This window comes from Pseudorca crassidens, chromosome 5, assembly GCF_039906515.1.
Source record: "Pseudorca crassidens isolate mPseCra1 chromosome 5, mPseCra1.hap1, whole genome shotgun sequence".
Taxonomy (NCBI): Eukaryota; Metazoa; Chordata; class Mammalia; order Artiodactyla; family Delphinidae; genus Pseudorca; species Pseudorca crassidens.
In genome coordinates this window covers 145,865,340-145,879,462 of record NC_090300.1, presented here as the reverse complement: position 1 = coordinate 145,879,462, position 14,123 = coordinate 145,865,340, and the positions used below count along the sequence as shown (strand labels likewise).

At 52.3% G+C, this 14,123-nt stretch overlaps 1 protein-coding gene across 3 annotated transcripts in view; it reads right to left on the bottom strand.

Annotated features, from left to right (window-relative positions):
* ABCG1 (ATP binding cassette subfamily G member 1) overlaps positions 1-13,855 on the bottom strand; it is a 60,833-nt gene extending 46,978 nt beyond the window's left edge. For all 3 annotated transcript variants that reach the window (XM_067739557.1, XM_067739558.1, XM_067739559.1), the window contains exons 1-2: positions 13,698-13,855; positions 6,917-7,160 (exon numbers count right to left, since the gene is read on the bottom strand). In XM_067739557.1, the coding sequence (XP_067595658.1) occupies positions 6,917-7,160; positions 13,698-13,739 (286 nt within the window). In that variant the 5' untranslated portion in view covers positions 13,740-13,855. The remainder of the gene's footprint in view (positions 1-6,916; positions 7,161-13,697) is intronic.
* Between the last annotated feature and the right edge of the window lie 268 nt (positions 13,856-14,123).

Sequence of the window (14,123 nt, the reverse complement as noted above, 5' to 3'; positions counted from 1 at the left end):
TGCAGAATTCCAAAAAGCAGAACTTGGATCAACAAACGAACATGACTCGAATTGAGATTTCAGCTCAACAGACAGAATTCTAAGAATGAGAGTTGTGCAAACATGGACCTGGCCACGCAGAGGGATGTCAGGGTCTGGCTGCTGCCCAGACAGGCTGGCCGCCCGTTGTCACGGGGCGAGAGGGACTGCTCCACGCGTGAGAGGTCAGATGAGGGAGCTCCCAGGACCCTTTGGGCTCCAGGATTCAGGCTCTAAATATAGGTCTCAGCTGGACATCATCACAGTCTTGAAATCACTCTGGCATGTCTCAGTTTTGACACCGAATGCCGTTTACCCCACAAGCACAAAGGTGACTAACGACAACACAGCTGACAAAGTGAGAAGTGAAACTAAGGGCTGTGGGTCAGGCCGGGTCCCTGCAGGTGCATCAGCCTCCATCCTTCATTCTGAAAACTCCTCTTGACGCCTTTTCTCAAATTAGGGGCAAAACCACTCAGTATCAGAGATATTTCACTTGAATGTAAGCGTTCCTATAGAGGTTTTGGAACTCCATCAGCAAGGGTTTTATAGCGCATGTACCTCCATTCTACAAACCCCTGGTTTGTACGGTTCAGTCTTTCCAAATGTTTTTTAATCTGACCCACGTGGTTACCTTTGTTCCTTAAATAAGCAAATCTGTTGATTCTACAACGGAACTCAAAAAGAGCAGGTGTATGGTTACTAAACGTTTTCTCCTGCCAATTTATAGACAAAAGAAATGGTTTCGTGCTCAGCAGAATGTCACCCTGTGTTATTTCTTGGCCTTGATGGATTCGGTTCCAGTTTACAAGAGGGGACGTTAGTTCCTGCATGTGAAGTTTTCAAGGTGTCAGCATATTTGGGGGTGTTAAAGGAAGGCAGGAGGGCACCCCCCCCCCAGCAAGTGAAAATGAGTGTCGCAAGAATGTCCTTGAAAGTGATAGTGACACCAACCCCCCACTGAGCAGATCACAGTCCTGCAAAGTCACACTGAAGAGACCAGATGGCTCCAGACCAGGCACTCTCTCTGGAAAAACAGCAACGTGTTACCGTGCGTTGCCGATCGGAAGGCGACGGGGGTGGCCTGACAGTGACGCAAAGGAGAAGAGCCGGTGTCGACGGGGCCACTTGTGCCGTGTCTACAGGGGCTGTTGAACCTGATCGAGCCACACTTGAATCACGCACCCCTGATTCCAGGTCCCAACTGGTGACGGTTTGGCTTCCGTGCAGTGTGCTCCAAGGGAGAGAAGGGGCTGGCTGGAGAAGGGGCGCCTAGACCCCTTGGATGTTCCAGTTCTGCTGTAAACTAGCAAACCCTTTTGGTTTTGTACATGGTCACGCTACATCCGTCTGTCCTGAGAGTCAGCTCATCCTCCACAGTTTTTCAAAGCCTCTTTTGGAGCATGTAAGACGGAGGTACAGAACTATTCCAGAAGACCTCATCACCAAATGGGCCTGAGAGGAAGCCACTGAGAGCCTAAGAACTGGCCCGGGAGGGGATGGGAGGAGGTCTCCAGCCATCTGCATTCACCAAGGTGACCTGGGGTCATTGGGCTCCTGGTGTAAAGCCCCAGCCTCAGGCAGGGAGCTCTGGCAAGCAAGGTTTAGGTTTGCCACACTGCACTATAAGACCGTCACAGCCTCAAATAAAGACAAAGGAAGAGCAGCAAAAGCCATTTCTTTTGCACCCCAGAGAAAGCCCACCTTAGCACGATAGTTTCCAAGAAGTACAAAAGTAATTCATTCATGCTTGGGGAAGAGAAACCCGCCTTTGCACTTGAGCAGCTCCCCCTCTGGAGCCCCCTCTCTACTCTGGGATTTCTAGATTCTCCCTTTCTCTGGGCTTCCCTCCCCACCACTGTCCCAGTCGGTTGGATCAAGTCTCCCAGCGCTGGGTTGGAATCCAGTCTTCCCTTAATGGAATCGCTGAAAGGGAATTTATTTTTTATTTTTTTTATTTTTTTGCGGTACGCGGGCCTCTCACTGCTGTGGTCTCTCCCGTTGCGGAGCACAGGCTCCGGACGCGCAGGCTCAGCGGCCATGGCTCACGGGCCCAGCCGCTCCGCGGCATGCGGGATCTTCCCGGAACAGGGCGCGAACCCGCGTCCCCTGCATCGGCAGGCGGACTCCCAACCACTGCGCCACCAGGGAAGCCCGCTGAAAGGGATTTTAATGGCACATTGTACTCGTTTTAGCCAGCCTGTCAGCGCAGGCCTTGTGCAATGGCCATGGAAATTAAGAGGAAGCAAACTTCAATTTGAGAAGGGTGTTCAAATGCATTTTTATAGCTCAGAAGCAAACCAATACAGATAATCTGATGTGGGGCTGCCTAGAATATTTAACTCCATCCTGGCATTTGGCAAGGATGAGGCTGGAGGGTCCGGCTTCAAAGTAGGAGGTGCTGTCCCATTCCATCGGAGTGTTACTGTGGTGAGGCCCCAGCTGGGCTGGGGAAGAGTAAAGAAAACTCTCCAAACCCTCAGATGTGACTTTTGTTCTCAACCCACGAGGTAATCTTGGGAGGCGTTATTTCATTTCTAAGAATCATGTCACCTGTTTGCGCAAAGCATGCCGTACATGCCAGCCTCACCTTCCTGGGGAGGAGACAGGACAGCCAAGCCTCCCCATGGGATTAGGAAACCTCTTTGTGGGTCCTTGTGAAAGGCAGAGGTGACTGACATCCAAGCAGGCCGATTAAAGGGGAAATGAGTCAGAGGTAACAGTCAAGGCCACCCCCAGTGGTTTTGTAAAATGGGGTGAGACACATCCGTGCCATAATGGTCCCGTTGTGTGCTCACATCAGGGCCGGATGTTTGCTAGGTGTCTTGTCAGGTCCTGTAGCCTCAAGCCCCCCAGACCTGCCTTCACGTCCCCTCTCCCCTGCTCCTGTGACCTGGGATCTATCTCTGAACCTCGTGTACTCCACACATTGAAAGGACAGAATTGGCCCCTGCGCCAACTGGACCAAAGGGCTGCTTGAATTGTATAAATGCAAATGGCTCCAGTCTCCTTGGGGGACAGACGACCCAGAGTACCCCCTTAACTCCACCGTGTGGACGAGCTCTGAAAGCCAGAGAGTGCTGTCTGAGTGCAGAATTTTCTCCGCTCCACCTCAGCATTTCACAATGTGGGTTCTCTTCTTAACAAGGGGTCCTAAATGTTACCAACGCCAACGCAGTGTCTGCCATCCAGGAAGCAAAAGCCGCTTTCAAAAATGAGTCACACTGGGGTGAGTGAGGACAATCAAACCGGATTGTTCCCCTACGTCCCTCGACACAATAGTTTGTGTAACGGCACCAGAGTCCACATTGTTCCAAATCATCTGTCCCATCAACTTAGGCTATGTGAGTGAATTCCTTGAGGGAAAGTAATCACTGTATCAGAAGCCAGGGAAATCATCCTTGGGGTGTACTTTTTTTCTCCTGAGAACAGTTCCTTTCACAATTATGTTGTCTACTAGGAATCTATTATACGATCCAGATTTTCCTCTCAAGCCATCATTAATCATATGGTGAAAATGGAGCTAGAATTGAAAATACAAGTTGTTTTCTTAGACGCTGAAGTCAATGTCTGGCAATTGTCAAGCTCAAGAATTAGAAAGCATCAGCGCCTGACTTTGCCTTCTTCAAAATGCTGCTATGGAGTCACTTACGACCCTTCTACTAAGGGTTATGAAGCTCTCTTTCTCCGTCTTCTTTCTTTAAAATAACTGTGTAGGAGTTTTTAGTATTATTCTAATCCCAGTGCCAGGCTTGGCTACAGCATTCTGTGTTGAGTGTGTGTGGTAGCACCACGTTCTGGGAGAAAACGGCTTTCCTAGAGTTTACTGGAGTGGCCCAGTGTCTTCGAGATGGAAAGAAGCCTGAACTAGGAATCCGATGGCTGGGTGGCGGACCTTGCTGGCTCCGACCTTGAGCGAATCACTCCAGCCCTCAGGCTCCTTTGTCCTTCACTGCACACTTCACTGTGGGCATTACAATGAGCTCAGCACATAAAGTTGAATTTTTAAAAAAACAAAAGACTATTGACTTGATACAGACAGAAAAACAGAATATGGTCAGAGAAGTAAGAGCATAAGCTCCTGCCCCAAAGTTTGGTCACACTTGGCATCACGCTGGGCATCACACAGAGGCGACGTGAAACCTAAAACTACCACCAAGAGAAAAGGGGAACGCTTGCCAGCTCGGCAGCGTCTGTGGGCGCCAAGCCTGGAGAAGGAGCACAGCTTCCCTATGGCCGTGGGGACCCTGGCACCCTGAGGCCCTGCGCCAGGCGCTGCCCGGTGCCCAAGCTTCGGAAACCACCACCCAGCCCCCGGCCTAGCTCCCAGCTCAGGCTCGGGCAAGCCCTTCACACGTGGCTTCCTTTCTATTCAGTGAGAATGTGGACGAGTATCCCACACCCTCGAGTTATGCGGGAGTGATAAACAATCTAAATTCTGAACTGCGAGGGTACCAAGAACAAAAGAAACGATGGGGCTGCACGGGAGAAGGGGCACAGAGAGGGAAGTGGACACAGGCACTGGGGTGAAGAAAGAGGCCAGGAGGAAGCCAGACAGAGAAGTCAGGCCTCGTTGGCTGAGAAACCAAACACCTGGACACACCAGGCTGACGGTGCCGACTTCCTCTCCAGCCCTAGCCATCTCTGACTCACAGGCAGGTCCCGGGGGCCCACTTTCTACTCCTCCCCGCTTGAGCCCACACAGGTTACTGCAGGGCAAGTGTTTATCCGGCAGCCATCTGGGCGGGGCTTCCTAGGAGGCCACCGGCCATGGACGGTAGCGGCTCCTCCCTCATTAATTAAGAGGCCATCACTGTTGACAATCAGTGTGACCAGTTCTAATACGTAGAGAACAGAGGGTGGGCAAGCCGCACACCTGACCAGGAAATGATATTCTTCACCTGCCAGCCCCAAGTGAACACCTGCAGGGTTGGATTTCAAACCAAGATTCTGCCATGGTTTTCAAACATGTGCATTTCTGCATCTCAAGCCTTCACCTGCGAGGATACCCACCCAAGCGTTTTCAGCATCATGACCACGTTTCTAAGGCCACACGTAACACGTGGACAGAAACCTGCCCACGTGGCCCACAGGTCTGCCGCAGTTTGTCTATAGAGACACAGCAGGTCAAAACCTCACGACACCCTCCTGGTCGCCCAGTGCATTGTTTCGGTAAAATCTTTGTTCAAGTGGAGAAGGAAAAGGCTGGAATCTTATGTCGAAATTTCAAGAGACTCAACCAAATGGGCCCGACCCTGAGCCTCTCACAGAATTTCTTTGTTAACAGAACAGGCTGGCACACTCTGAAGACGTTGAGTCTCAGATAACAATGCGACGGTATCAGCCGCTGGGGAGGTTTGGGATCTGTTCCCATTGGTGCAAACAGACACAAAATCATCCCACAACCAGCTCGGCTCAAAGGTCCCAGGCACCAGGCAATCAAGGTTCTAAAATCATGGCTCTAAGGAATTCCAGGGTGCCCACGCCAACCGTCTCAACTGCTTCACGTCAAGAGAGTAGGAAGCAAAATGAAGGCAATAAGGGGCAGAAAGATGCAAAGTAAACAAGTGAGTCTTGGTGGGTCTCCTTCAAAAACGAAGAAGGATTGAATCTAGATTTAAGTTGAGAGCTCTAAACAACCCCAACATTCCAGGATATTCCGGGGGTACCTGAGTCACTTTGTTGCAAATTCCTCATAGATTTTCAAGTTGTTTTCAATGATTCATCAGAAACTGAGGACCACTGTTTCTGGGTGATGTGTAGCACGTCCTCTCCAAGTCACCCCCCCGCCAAAGATGGATACATGGAGGGTGCATGGGGCAGCGGGGGACACGGAGTGAGTTCCACGGGAAGAAGTCGGTCGGGCTCGAGAAAGAAATACCAACCCAGGGAGGCATTAACTCCACACACTTTGAAAACCTAGAGCTGGCAAGGGAGCATCCACGTTGCTAAGAAAACTCAGAACACCGTCAGTCATCAATTCCCATTAACATGCAACAGGCTGGCGGCAAACTCCTGGGGGCGTGGCTCTCCCGAGACCTCCGAGTCCCACCTGCTCTGCCCTCTCTTCTGTTTTTATGGATAGCCCACCAACGACCCCCATGAGACAGTCCTTTCAAGATCTGTAAACATACACGTCTGGTTTCCAGAGAGGTTACTGTAGGTCACTTGTTACTTTTCAACACGTCAAGCTTGGGAGGAAACACCTGGCTTCCACTTTGCTCTGAAACATTAAAAAAAAACAGTCCTATCTCGAAAGACTAACATTAACGGCATCCGGTAAAGAGGACCCTCCGAGTGCAGACAGGAAACTGGCACACATGGACCGTGGTCAAACTGTGTGATCAGATCAGAGCTTAAGAACCAGCGTGTGACTCACAGACGTAGAAAACTTATGGTTACCAAAGGGGAAAGGAGGGGCGGATAAATTAGGAGTTTGGGATTAACAGATACACACGACTATATATAAAATGGATAAACAACAAGGACCTACTGTATAGCACAGGGAACTATATTCAATATCTTGTAATAACCTATAATGGAAAAGAATCTGGAAAAGTGCATATATATATATATATACGTATATATATATATACATATATATATATATATGTATCACTGAATCACTTTGCTGTACACCTGAAACTAACACAACGTTGTAAATCAACTATACTTCAGTCAAAAAAAAACCAACAAACGCTGTGAATCTTGAGTCATCTAATCTGATCTGTTCATATCGTAAGTGAGGAAAAATCAGGCATAAAGCAATTACATGCATTGGCCACAGCAGAGCCAGAGTCTGGAAAGAGAATCAGCCTCCCAGCTTCCAGACCCAGATCCTCCCAAACAACCTGTTCCTTCCTCCGAGGTGCCGCGCCTCTGGATGCCCCCGCCCTACCTTTCCTCCTCCACCAGGGACCTTCTGGGACCGAGTAGGAAAGGTCCTTGAATTCGATGTTCACAGCTGCCCTCCGCGGCAGGGAGGAGAGGCGCTGGGCCTCTGTGAGACTGTTATCCTCTTTCTTCAAAAGTCCGTTCAGCAGCTCCATCTCTGTCACCTCCCTGCTGCTGGAGACCACCTCGTCCACAGAGACGCACACTGACTTGGGCTCTGTCATTGCTGCAGAGTGACTGCTGCCATTCTAGAAAGATGGGGAGGAAAAGCACCAAGAGGAGGTATAAGTTACACCACGGGAAGGACCACAGGGACTCACCATCAGGCTCAGGGCCATCGATCAGTCAGAGTCATCGATCAGTGCTTCTCACCCTCCATGGTGCCCTCAGTGTCACAGGAAGGATGCTCACCTACAGGAATTCCTCCTCCCCGGCCCTCACTTACTCTTCTACTAAAAACATGCTAAAGATAAACTATGATCTACCGTCTTATCTAGGAATCCTAACATCTAATCACAAAACTGATAAATACATCACCTGTCTCAAAGAATGAGACACCAGCCACCCTAAAAATTATCTGCCTGCAGTCCACTCACTAAAAAATCCCATAAAAATGCATGAGGCTGCTAAGAAACGCACAACTGAAAAAGCTTTACAATGAGCTCTTTTAGTCCCTTCCTGGCGTAACCTCATAAACGTTTCTCGAGAGCAGCGATACCACTTGGACCGACGGGGTTGGTAGGAGATGGCCTTTGTGTTTCCCTTGTAAATCTTCCCAATCCCTTACAGCTCTCCTCTCTCACTGTACCTTCATAATGGCACTGAAGTGTTCGAAAGGTTGATTTGTTTTTCTCTGGGATACAGACAAGGAAACTGAGGCACAGACTATGTTAAGGAACTTGCTCTGAGCTCTACGATCAAGTGAGGGGCAGAAGTGATCCCAGTGTGAGTCATCTTGAAAAACGGTTGCCTCTTCCACTGCATCACCTGGATACCTAATACATAGCTACACTGGCTTTTCGAGATTCCATCGGGAGTCCTTTGAACTGTTACAGATAAGCCAAGAACCAAAGGTCTTTAAGCAAAGAAAGGAATATTCTTGCTAATGGCTTGGCAACGGCTGGACAAGTCAATATGCTTTAGGCACCTCCAAAACACAGAAGAACCCTGGGGTGGATGAACCATGCGCTGTGCTTTTTCTAGCTGCCTCTTGAATCAAGACAGAACATTCCACAGTGCCCAAAGCGTGGCCTCTGGCGACACTCCTCCGTACTGTTGCAGGCAGTCAGCCTGATCTCGAGAGCCCGTGGACAGCCACCTTTGATAATTCAGGCCCTTCTGATGGCCGTAGGACTGGGGAGACGCCGCCATACTGCTGTTTGTTCTAAATAACATCATACTGTTATTTTTCCACAGCTTGTGAGGTATTTCTTTAAAGTTGATGGCTTTTTGATCGTTATTGTTCCTAACAAAAGGCTAAAACAAAACCAGAGAGTGCGTCATCCATAAACACCCTTATAAACTCCAGCAACTCTAGTGACCGAAACAAGCCCTCCCCCGCCTTAGAGTGGCCTCTTGAGGGTACGTGACCGCATCCTTGAAGAGGATTTCCATTATTATTATTCCACATGATTTCCATCGTGGAAATCTTGGACGATTTGGAGGTTCTGAATCTTTAAAACACAAATGGGGGATGGGGAGATGTGGGCACAGGGGCTTCCGGTTCTTGTGCTGTTTGAAAATGTTGCTTTGCTGTTTAAGAAAAAGACACACAACACACACACCTCCCAGGCATCTCCTACCTCTGGAAAGCTTAACCGTATCAAAACTTAGCTCACTGACTATAACATTCTGTGGCTAAAAATTAAAGTGCGGAGTAAAACTCTGACAAAATTAATCTTGGTTTGCCGCTGGCGCCGAGCATGAGAAATGCTTCAAACACAAGCAGGAGTATGTTCGTGCATCCTCCGCATAATTGGGGAGGTTTGTCTTAGCCTGACAACGGGCCTCCTCAGAGCCTGGGCTGAGCACGAGCCTCTCCCGCTCCCGGGAGGGCGCTGCAGGGCGTGGCCTCTGCATCCGGGCTTGTCAGGTGCCTTCTGCGTCGGCGCCCCTTGCAGGATCAACGGGAGGCCCTGCCCCAGTTCAGCAGGCTCTTGGCTTCGTGCACCTGCAGCTCTAGCACCCAGAGCAGCACCAAATGCCATCCCTGGGCCCACCTGTCTTGCTCTTGGGGAACACGAGCTGCTGTCCCAGGGTTATAACCCCGTTTGACTCCACAGGGGCCCTGGAAACACCAAATCCTGGCTTTGCTGGGGGGTGGGGGGTGGGTAGTGGACAGAACAATGGGTGAGACAGCTCCAGGCCTGGTCCCAAAAGTCCATCCTCACCTCCACCTGGAAAGGTGAGACGTCTACTTCCAGACCCGCGTCCTGCCGGGGCACTGGCCCTAACGCCGGGAGAGCCAATTGCTCTGTCTTCAGTTGGGGGCGGGAGCTTCCAGAAGCCCCTCCCCAGGGCGTGGCCCCCTCCACCTCCAGCCACCTTGGACCATCCACACCCTCCCCCAGCACCCACCACTTGCGTCAACCCCTGAGGAAGCCCAGGGACAGGTCGGGTCTTCCCTTTTTAATGAAACCTACACGAATACAGGGACGAACGGCCATGACTCCACCCACCTGCCAGCTGGAGCAGATGCCAGACCTGGATTATGATGAGGGTCTGACTTGCCTGTCTAGATTCCAAGCCTATCTATCCTCTCACTCACTCACTCACTCACAGCCCAGATAAAGCCCTGGGCATCAGCAGTCAGCCAGACAGACGTAGCCTGTGGCCTCAGCTCGCTCAGGTCCAAGACTGGGCCGCAAACGATTTCAATGCCAAGGGGCAAGAGCTAGAACAAGATGATGCAGGGACCCACGAGGGTCACGCAATGCAGTGGGGGCCCTGGGTGGGGATACACGGTGTTTCTGAGGAAATAAACTGTGAGGTGAGCTTAGCGAGGTGGGGTGGGGAAGGGGTGCTCGTTCACGACCGACATTCCCTGCGAGGGAATAGCACGTGCAAAGGCTCGGCAGCAAGACAGAGGAACAGCTGGAGATCTGTAATTCAGGGTCTGGAGCTCTGATCTGGGGAAGGCGGGAGGGGCTTTTGGAACAAGGTGGGACTAGCGAGGCCCACGGGGTCCGCACGGTGGAGGGCTTGCAAAGCTTGTTAAGGGATGTGCACTTTATCCCGAGGTCTCTGCGGGCCGCGGAGGCATCTCAAGGCGGAAGTAGCAGACCAGCGAGCCGGAGAGAACGTCTCCTGCAGCTGCCTGCAGTGGGGAGGGTGCGTGGCCTTCACCAGCGGGGGGCAGTGGGGAGGGAGACAAGTGGACGGGCCAGTGGGACAAAGCTGGGGGAGTAAACTGATTTGGGAGCGAGAGAGGCCCGTACTTACTATTTACAGTTTTGCATTAATACCTCCCGCGGAGTAGGTAAGCAATTATGAACAGTAGCGGCTATTCGTGCAGCAATGCACAATTACTGCGCTCATTAAACTCCAGACTGCACAGGTTACTCCTCCTCTGTCTCCACAGCTCTCCGGGGGCCGGGGCCGGGTGGGGTATGACCCTCTGCCGCTCCGTTTCACGAGGAGACCACCTCACCTGCCTGAGACCCCACCGTTAAGGAGTAGCCAAACTGGGGTCCAGCTCTCTGCAGCTTCCCTGCCTGCACAGGTCCTCCCAAACAGTCCCCAGCAGCGCCGGGACGTTGCTTGGCTTTCTGTAGGCAAAGCTGTAGTGGACCCTGGGTCACCCCAGCCCCCGCCCCTTGCAGGGAAATCCACAAGAGAATGGGGGACCACACAACCCTACCCCCAAAGCAACCGACACCAAAGCGGTGCATGCCATCACCCACTTTTCCGCCATGGGTGTCCAATTAATAAAATTCTATCTGAAATCCTATCTGATGGGTGGCAGTGGCTCTCACTCCAAAATAGACCAGCTCTCTGGAAACACATCCTCAGATGAGAGCCGCCGGTGATGTAGGTTACAGCTAGCTTGTCCTCAGCCTCCTGAGTTCATTAAAGATGAAATACATCCTCCCTCCCCATTCTTTCCCTTTCTTTGTTCGCTTCCCTATCTCGCTGAAGCATTGTCTTTGACCTCCTCTTCCACACACAATTTGTGCTGCATAATAAATGGTAAGTACTAGTGAGTCCATTCACAGGTGTGGAATGCAGAGGAGACCCTGTTTGGACTGTTCCTGCCCGCTGTTGTTAGGAATATTTTCTTGGGCACTGATTTCAGTTTGAATGCTAATATATTGAGATGCTTGTTTAGCTGGGGAGGGTCTCTAATGGTCAGAGAGCCCCTGAGCCATTGTGAGGCTGCTTCACTCTCTTTACCCAGGGAAGTCCAGTTGGAGATAGAAACTTGCCCCACAGCATCTTGGGGAAGGGAGGAAAGCCAAGAGGAACTCACAGGCTCCAGGCGTGCACTCTCACTGCTGCCAGCTATGGTGCCCACCTAGACCAGCAGACCCTGCAGTTGAAGGGCAGATCCCTCCCTGGGACCCTGGGCACATTAGAGGAGAACGTACTGGTCCAGAATCCTCAAGACCACCGCCTAAGGGAAAAGAACCCAAACGTCACGCCCTTAACTAAGCAAAGGGTAGGTGTCACTGGCCTGGTCACTCAGAATGCCAACCTCATTGTCTCCAAAATCTGGCTTCCAACAGCCCCAAATACCAGTCCCCATTGGGAGCCCTTGCCTGCCCCGCCCAGCCCAGCTCAGGGACTCTGAAACACCATGTGGGTGCTTCTTCCATCCTCCAAGGCACCTTCTCCAGACTCACACCTGGCAGCCAGCCCCGGGCTGGACCGCAGAGCAAAGTTTAGGATGCTGGGTACCTCCCCAGGGCTCTGTTTATGACTTGGGTAGAATTTTTAAAATTAAAAACAAAAAAGCACAAGGTTTTCAGGGAGAATGGTTTTCACACAGAACAACATTCTCTGAAAAAATGAGCTCAGCCATTAGCACCTCCACACGAACGAAACACCTGAGTTCTGGGGCTGTCTCCAACCATAACGTAACATCCAAAATATCTTGACATAAAAACACCTGTACCTTAAAACATTCTGATTCATTATTGTCCCACGTGTATGAGCTACTTCTGCAGTCTTGAAAGGGCTTCAAGAGTTAGTTACCCAGTGTCTCCACGACCTGAAACTTTCTTTACCCACAACTAACAATACTAACCTCCTTCATTTTCCATTACCACCGTCATTTAGGAATCCCAAAGAAATGAACACGGGTAAAATGAAGAATGGCCAAGTGTTACCCAAACATGCAACCAGATAAAAGCAAATGTCATGAGGAGGGGACTGCCTCTTTCAGTTTTTGATCCCTCTTATATGTAAGAAGCTAAGTCATAGAGGCAGAACATGCCCAGAGATGGGACCCGGCCTGTGGGTCCCCCTGCCCCTGGCTCTTTCCTGCTCTACCAACCTCCTTAATGTGTCCGAGGCCCCACTGTATCGGTTTACACAAAATCATTATATAATGAGCTGCCGAGGCTCGGTATGTTCTACAGTAACCTGTTTGGAATCATAGGATGCAGTTGTCAGAGCAGAGCATGCGCAGAAACCCGGCTACTTCTTCTTTTTTTTTTTTTTTTTCTTGAGCTCAAGGCAAGAGGTAACTGTCGGTCAAATCCTGCTGAGCCCTGCTGACTTCAAATACGGGATGCTAAAAATGAAATAAAGGCGAGGGGTGGAGGTGAAAACCGATGTGCACGGTGGGGTTACAGCTCAAGGGAAGTGACTAGCAGGATAGTAAATACATAGACAAAGGATAGAAGGGGGATGGATAGGGAGGGCGAGAGGGCTTGGAATACGGAATGCTTTCTACTTGTACTTTAGATGACCTGAAATCGGTCCAGAGGTACCTAACTGCACTGTTGGCGTGCTAGGCATAGAAATGAAGGGCCCTAGGATGGGTGAGACGATGGTTAGTTTGTTTTTTTTTCCTAATGTGACTTTATGGAGATATGTTAAAGGGGCAAGAGGAGACTCTTGACCACTCAGAGGAATAGCACTTACTGTAATAGTGTCTAGCAAAGAATGCGCCTGCAGCCGGTGGTACCCCTAGGGAGCTGGCACCCTTGGGAAAAGTGAGATGCGTGCCTCTGTCTCCACCCTATTCTCTCTACAGGGTGCAGAAATGTGGCCAGAGGTACCCAGGCTCGGCCCTCATCTGCCTCCCCATGACTCCGCCGCCCCCTCCTGAGCAGGTCCGGGAGAGGCTGTCCCCGAGGGCGAAGGGGCAGCACGGGCCCCGGCTCTCCACCGCCTCTCTCTTTTGTTCCCCCAGACAGTGCCGGTGCTCCGGAGAGTAGCGCGAGAGGCGCCCGCTCCCCAGGCTCTGGCCGCACGCGCCGGCAGAGGGATGGGGCCCCCTTTCCCTCTGGCCCGGGCTGCCGCCCCGCCCCAGTACACTCCGGGTCCCCAGGCCCCAGGCCCCTCACTCGGAGGCAGACGAGGTCAAGGCCATCAGTACACTTGTGGGGCTGCTGGCCTCCTTCCTCCCTGCCTCTCCTGGCCCCTCCGCCTTCCCCGCATCCTCGGCTGCAAGGGGCATCCCGAGGAGCCAGGTAGCTAGGGCGGGGGGCGATGGGAGGCGGGCGCCTCTCCCGGGGCTCGGGGGACAGGTGTCAGGGTGCGGGTGCGGGTCTTTGTGCGTTTCTTATTCTCCTAGAGAACAGAACCAAGCCCCGGGGCCAAAGGATGCGCTCACTCACCATGGCGGTGCCGACCGAGAAAGCGGCCGTCAGACAGGCCATGCCCCGGGGGCGGCGGCGGTGGGGACGAGGCTGCGGGCAGCGGGGACGGGCGGCGGGCAAGAGGCGCGCTCGCCCTAGGCTCGGCGGCTGCGCCGGGCGCGGACTGTGGCTCTGGCTCCGGCTCCGGCCGCAGCTGTGGCCCCGGCCCCGCCCACGACCCGCCCGCGCCGGCCCCGCCCGCGACCCGCGATTGGCCGGCGCGCAGGGGCGGGGCGGAGCCGGCAGGTGCGCGTGCTCTTGTTTTGCTCCTGTGCGGCGCGGCTGCCCCAGTTCTAGGCAGTCCGGTTCCTCGCGCTGCCCGCGCCCCTGGCCTGGCTGGTGCCGAGGGTCCGCCCCGGCCCCGGAGGCGCCGAGTTCGGAAACTCGCGGGGCCTGGGCCAGCGA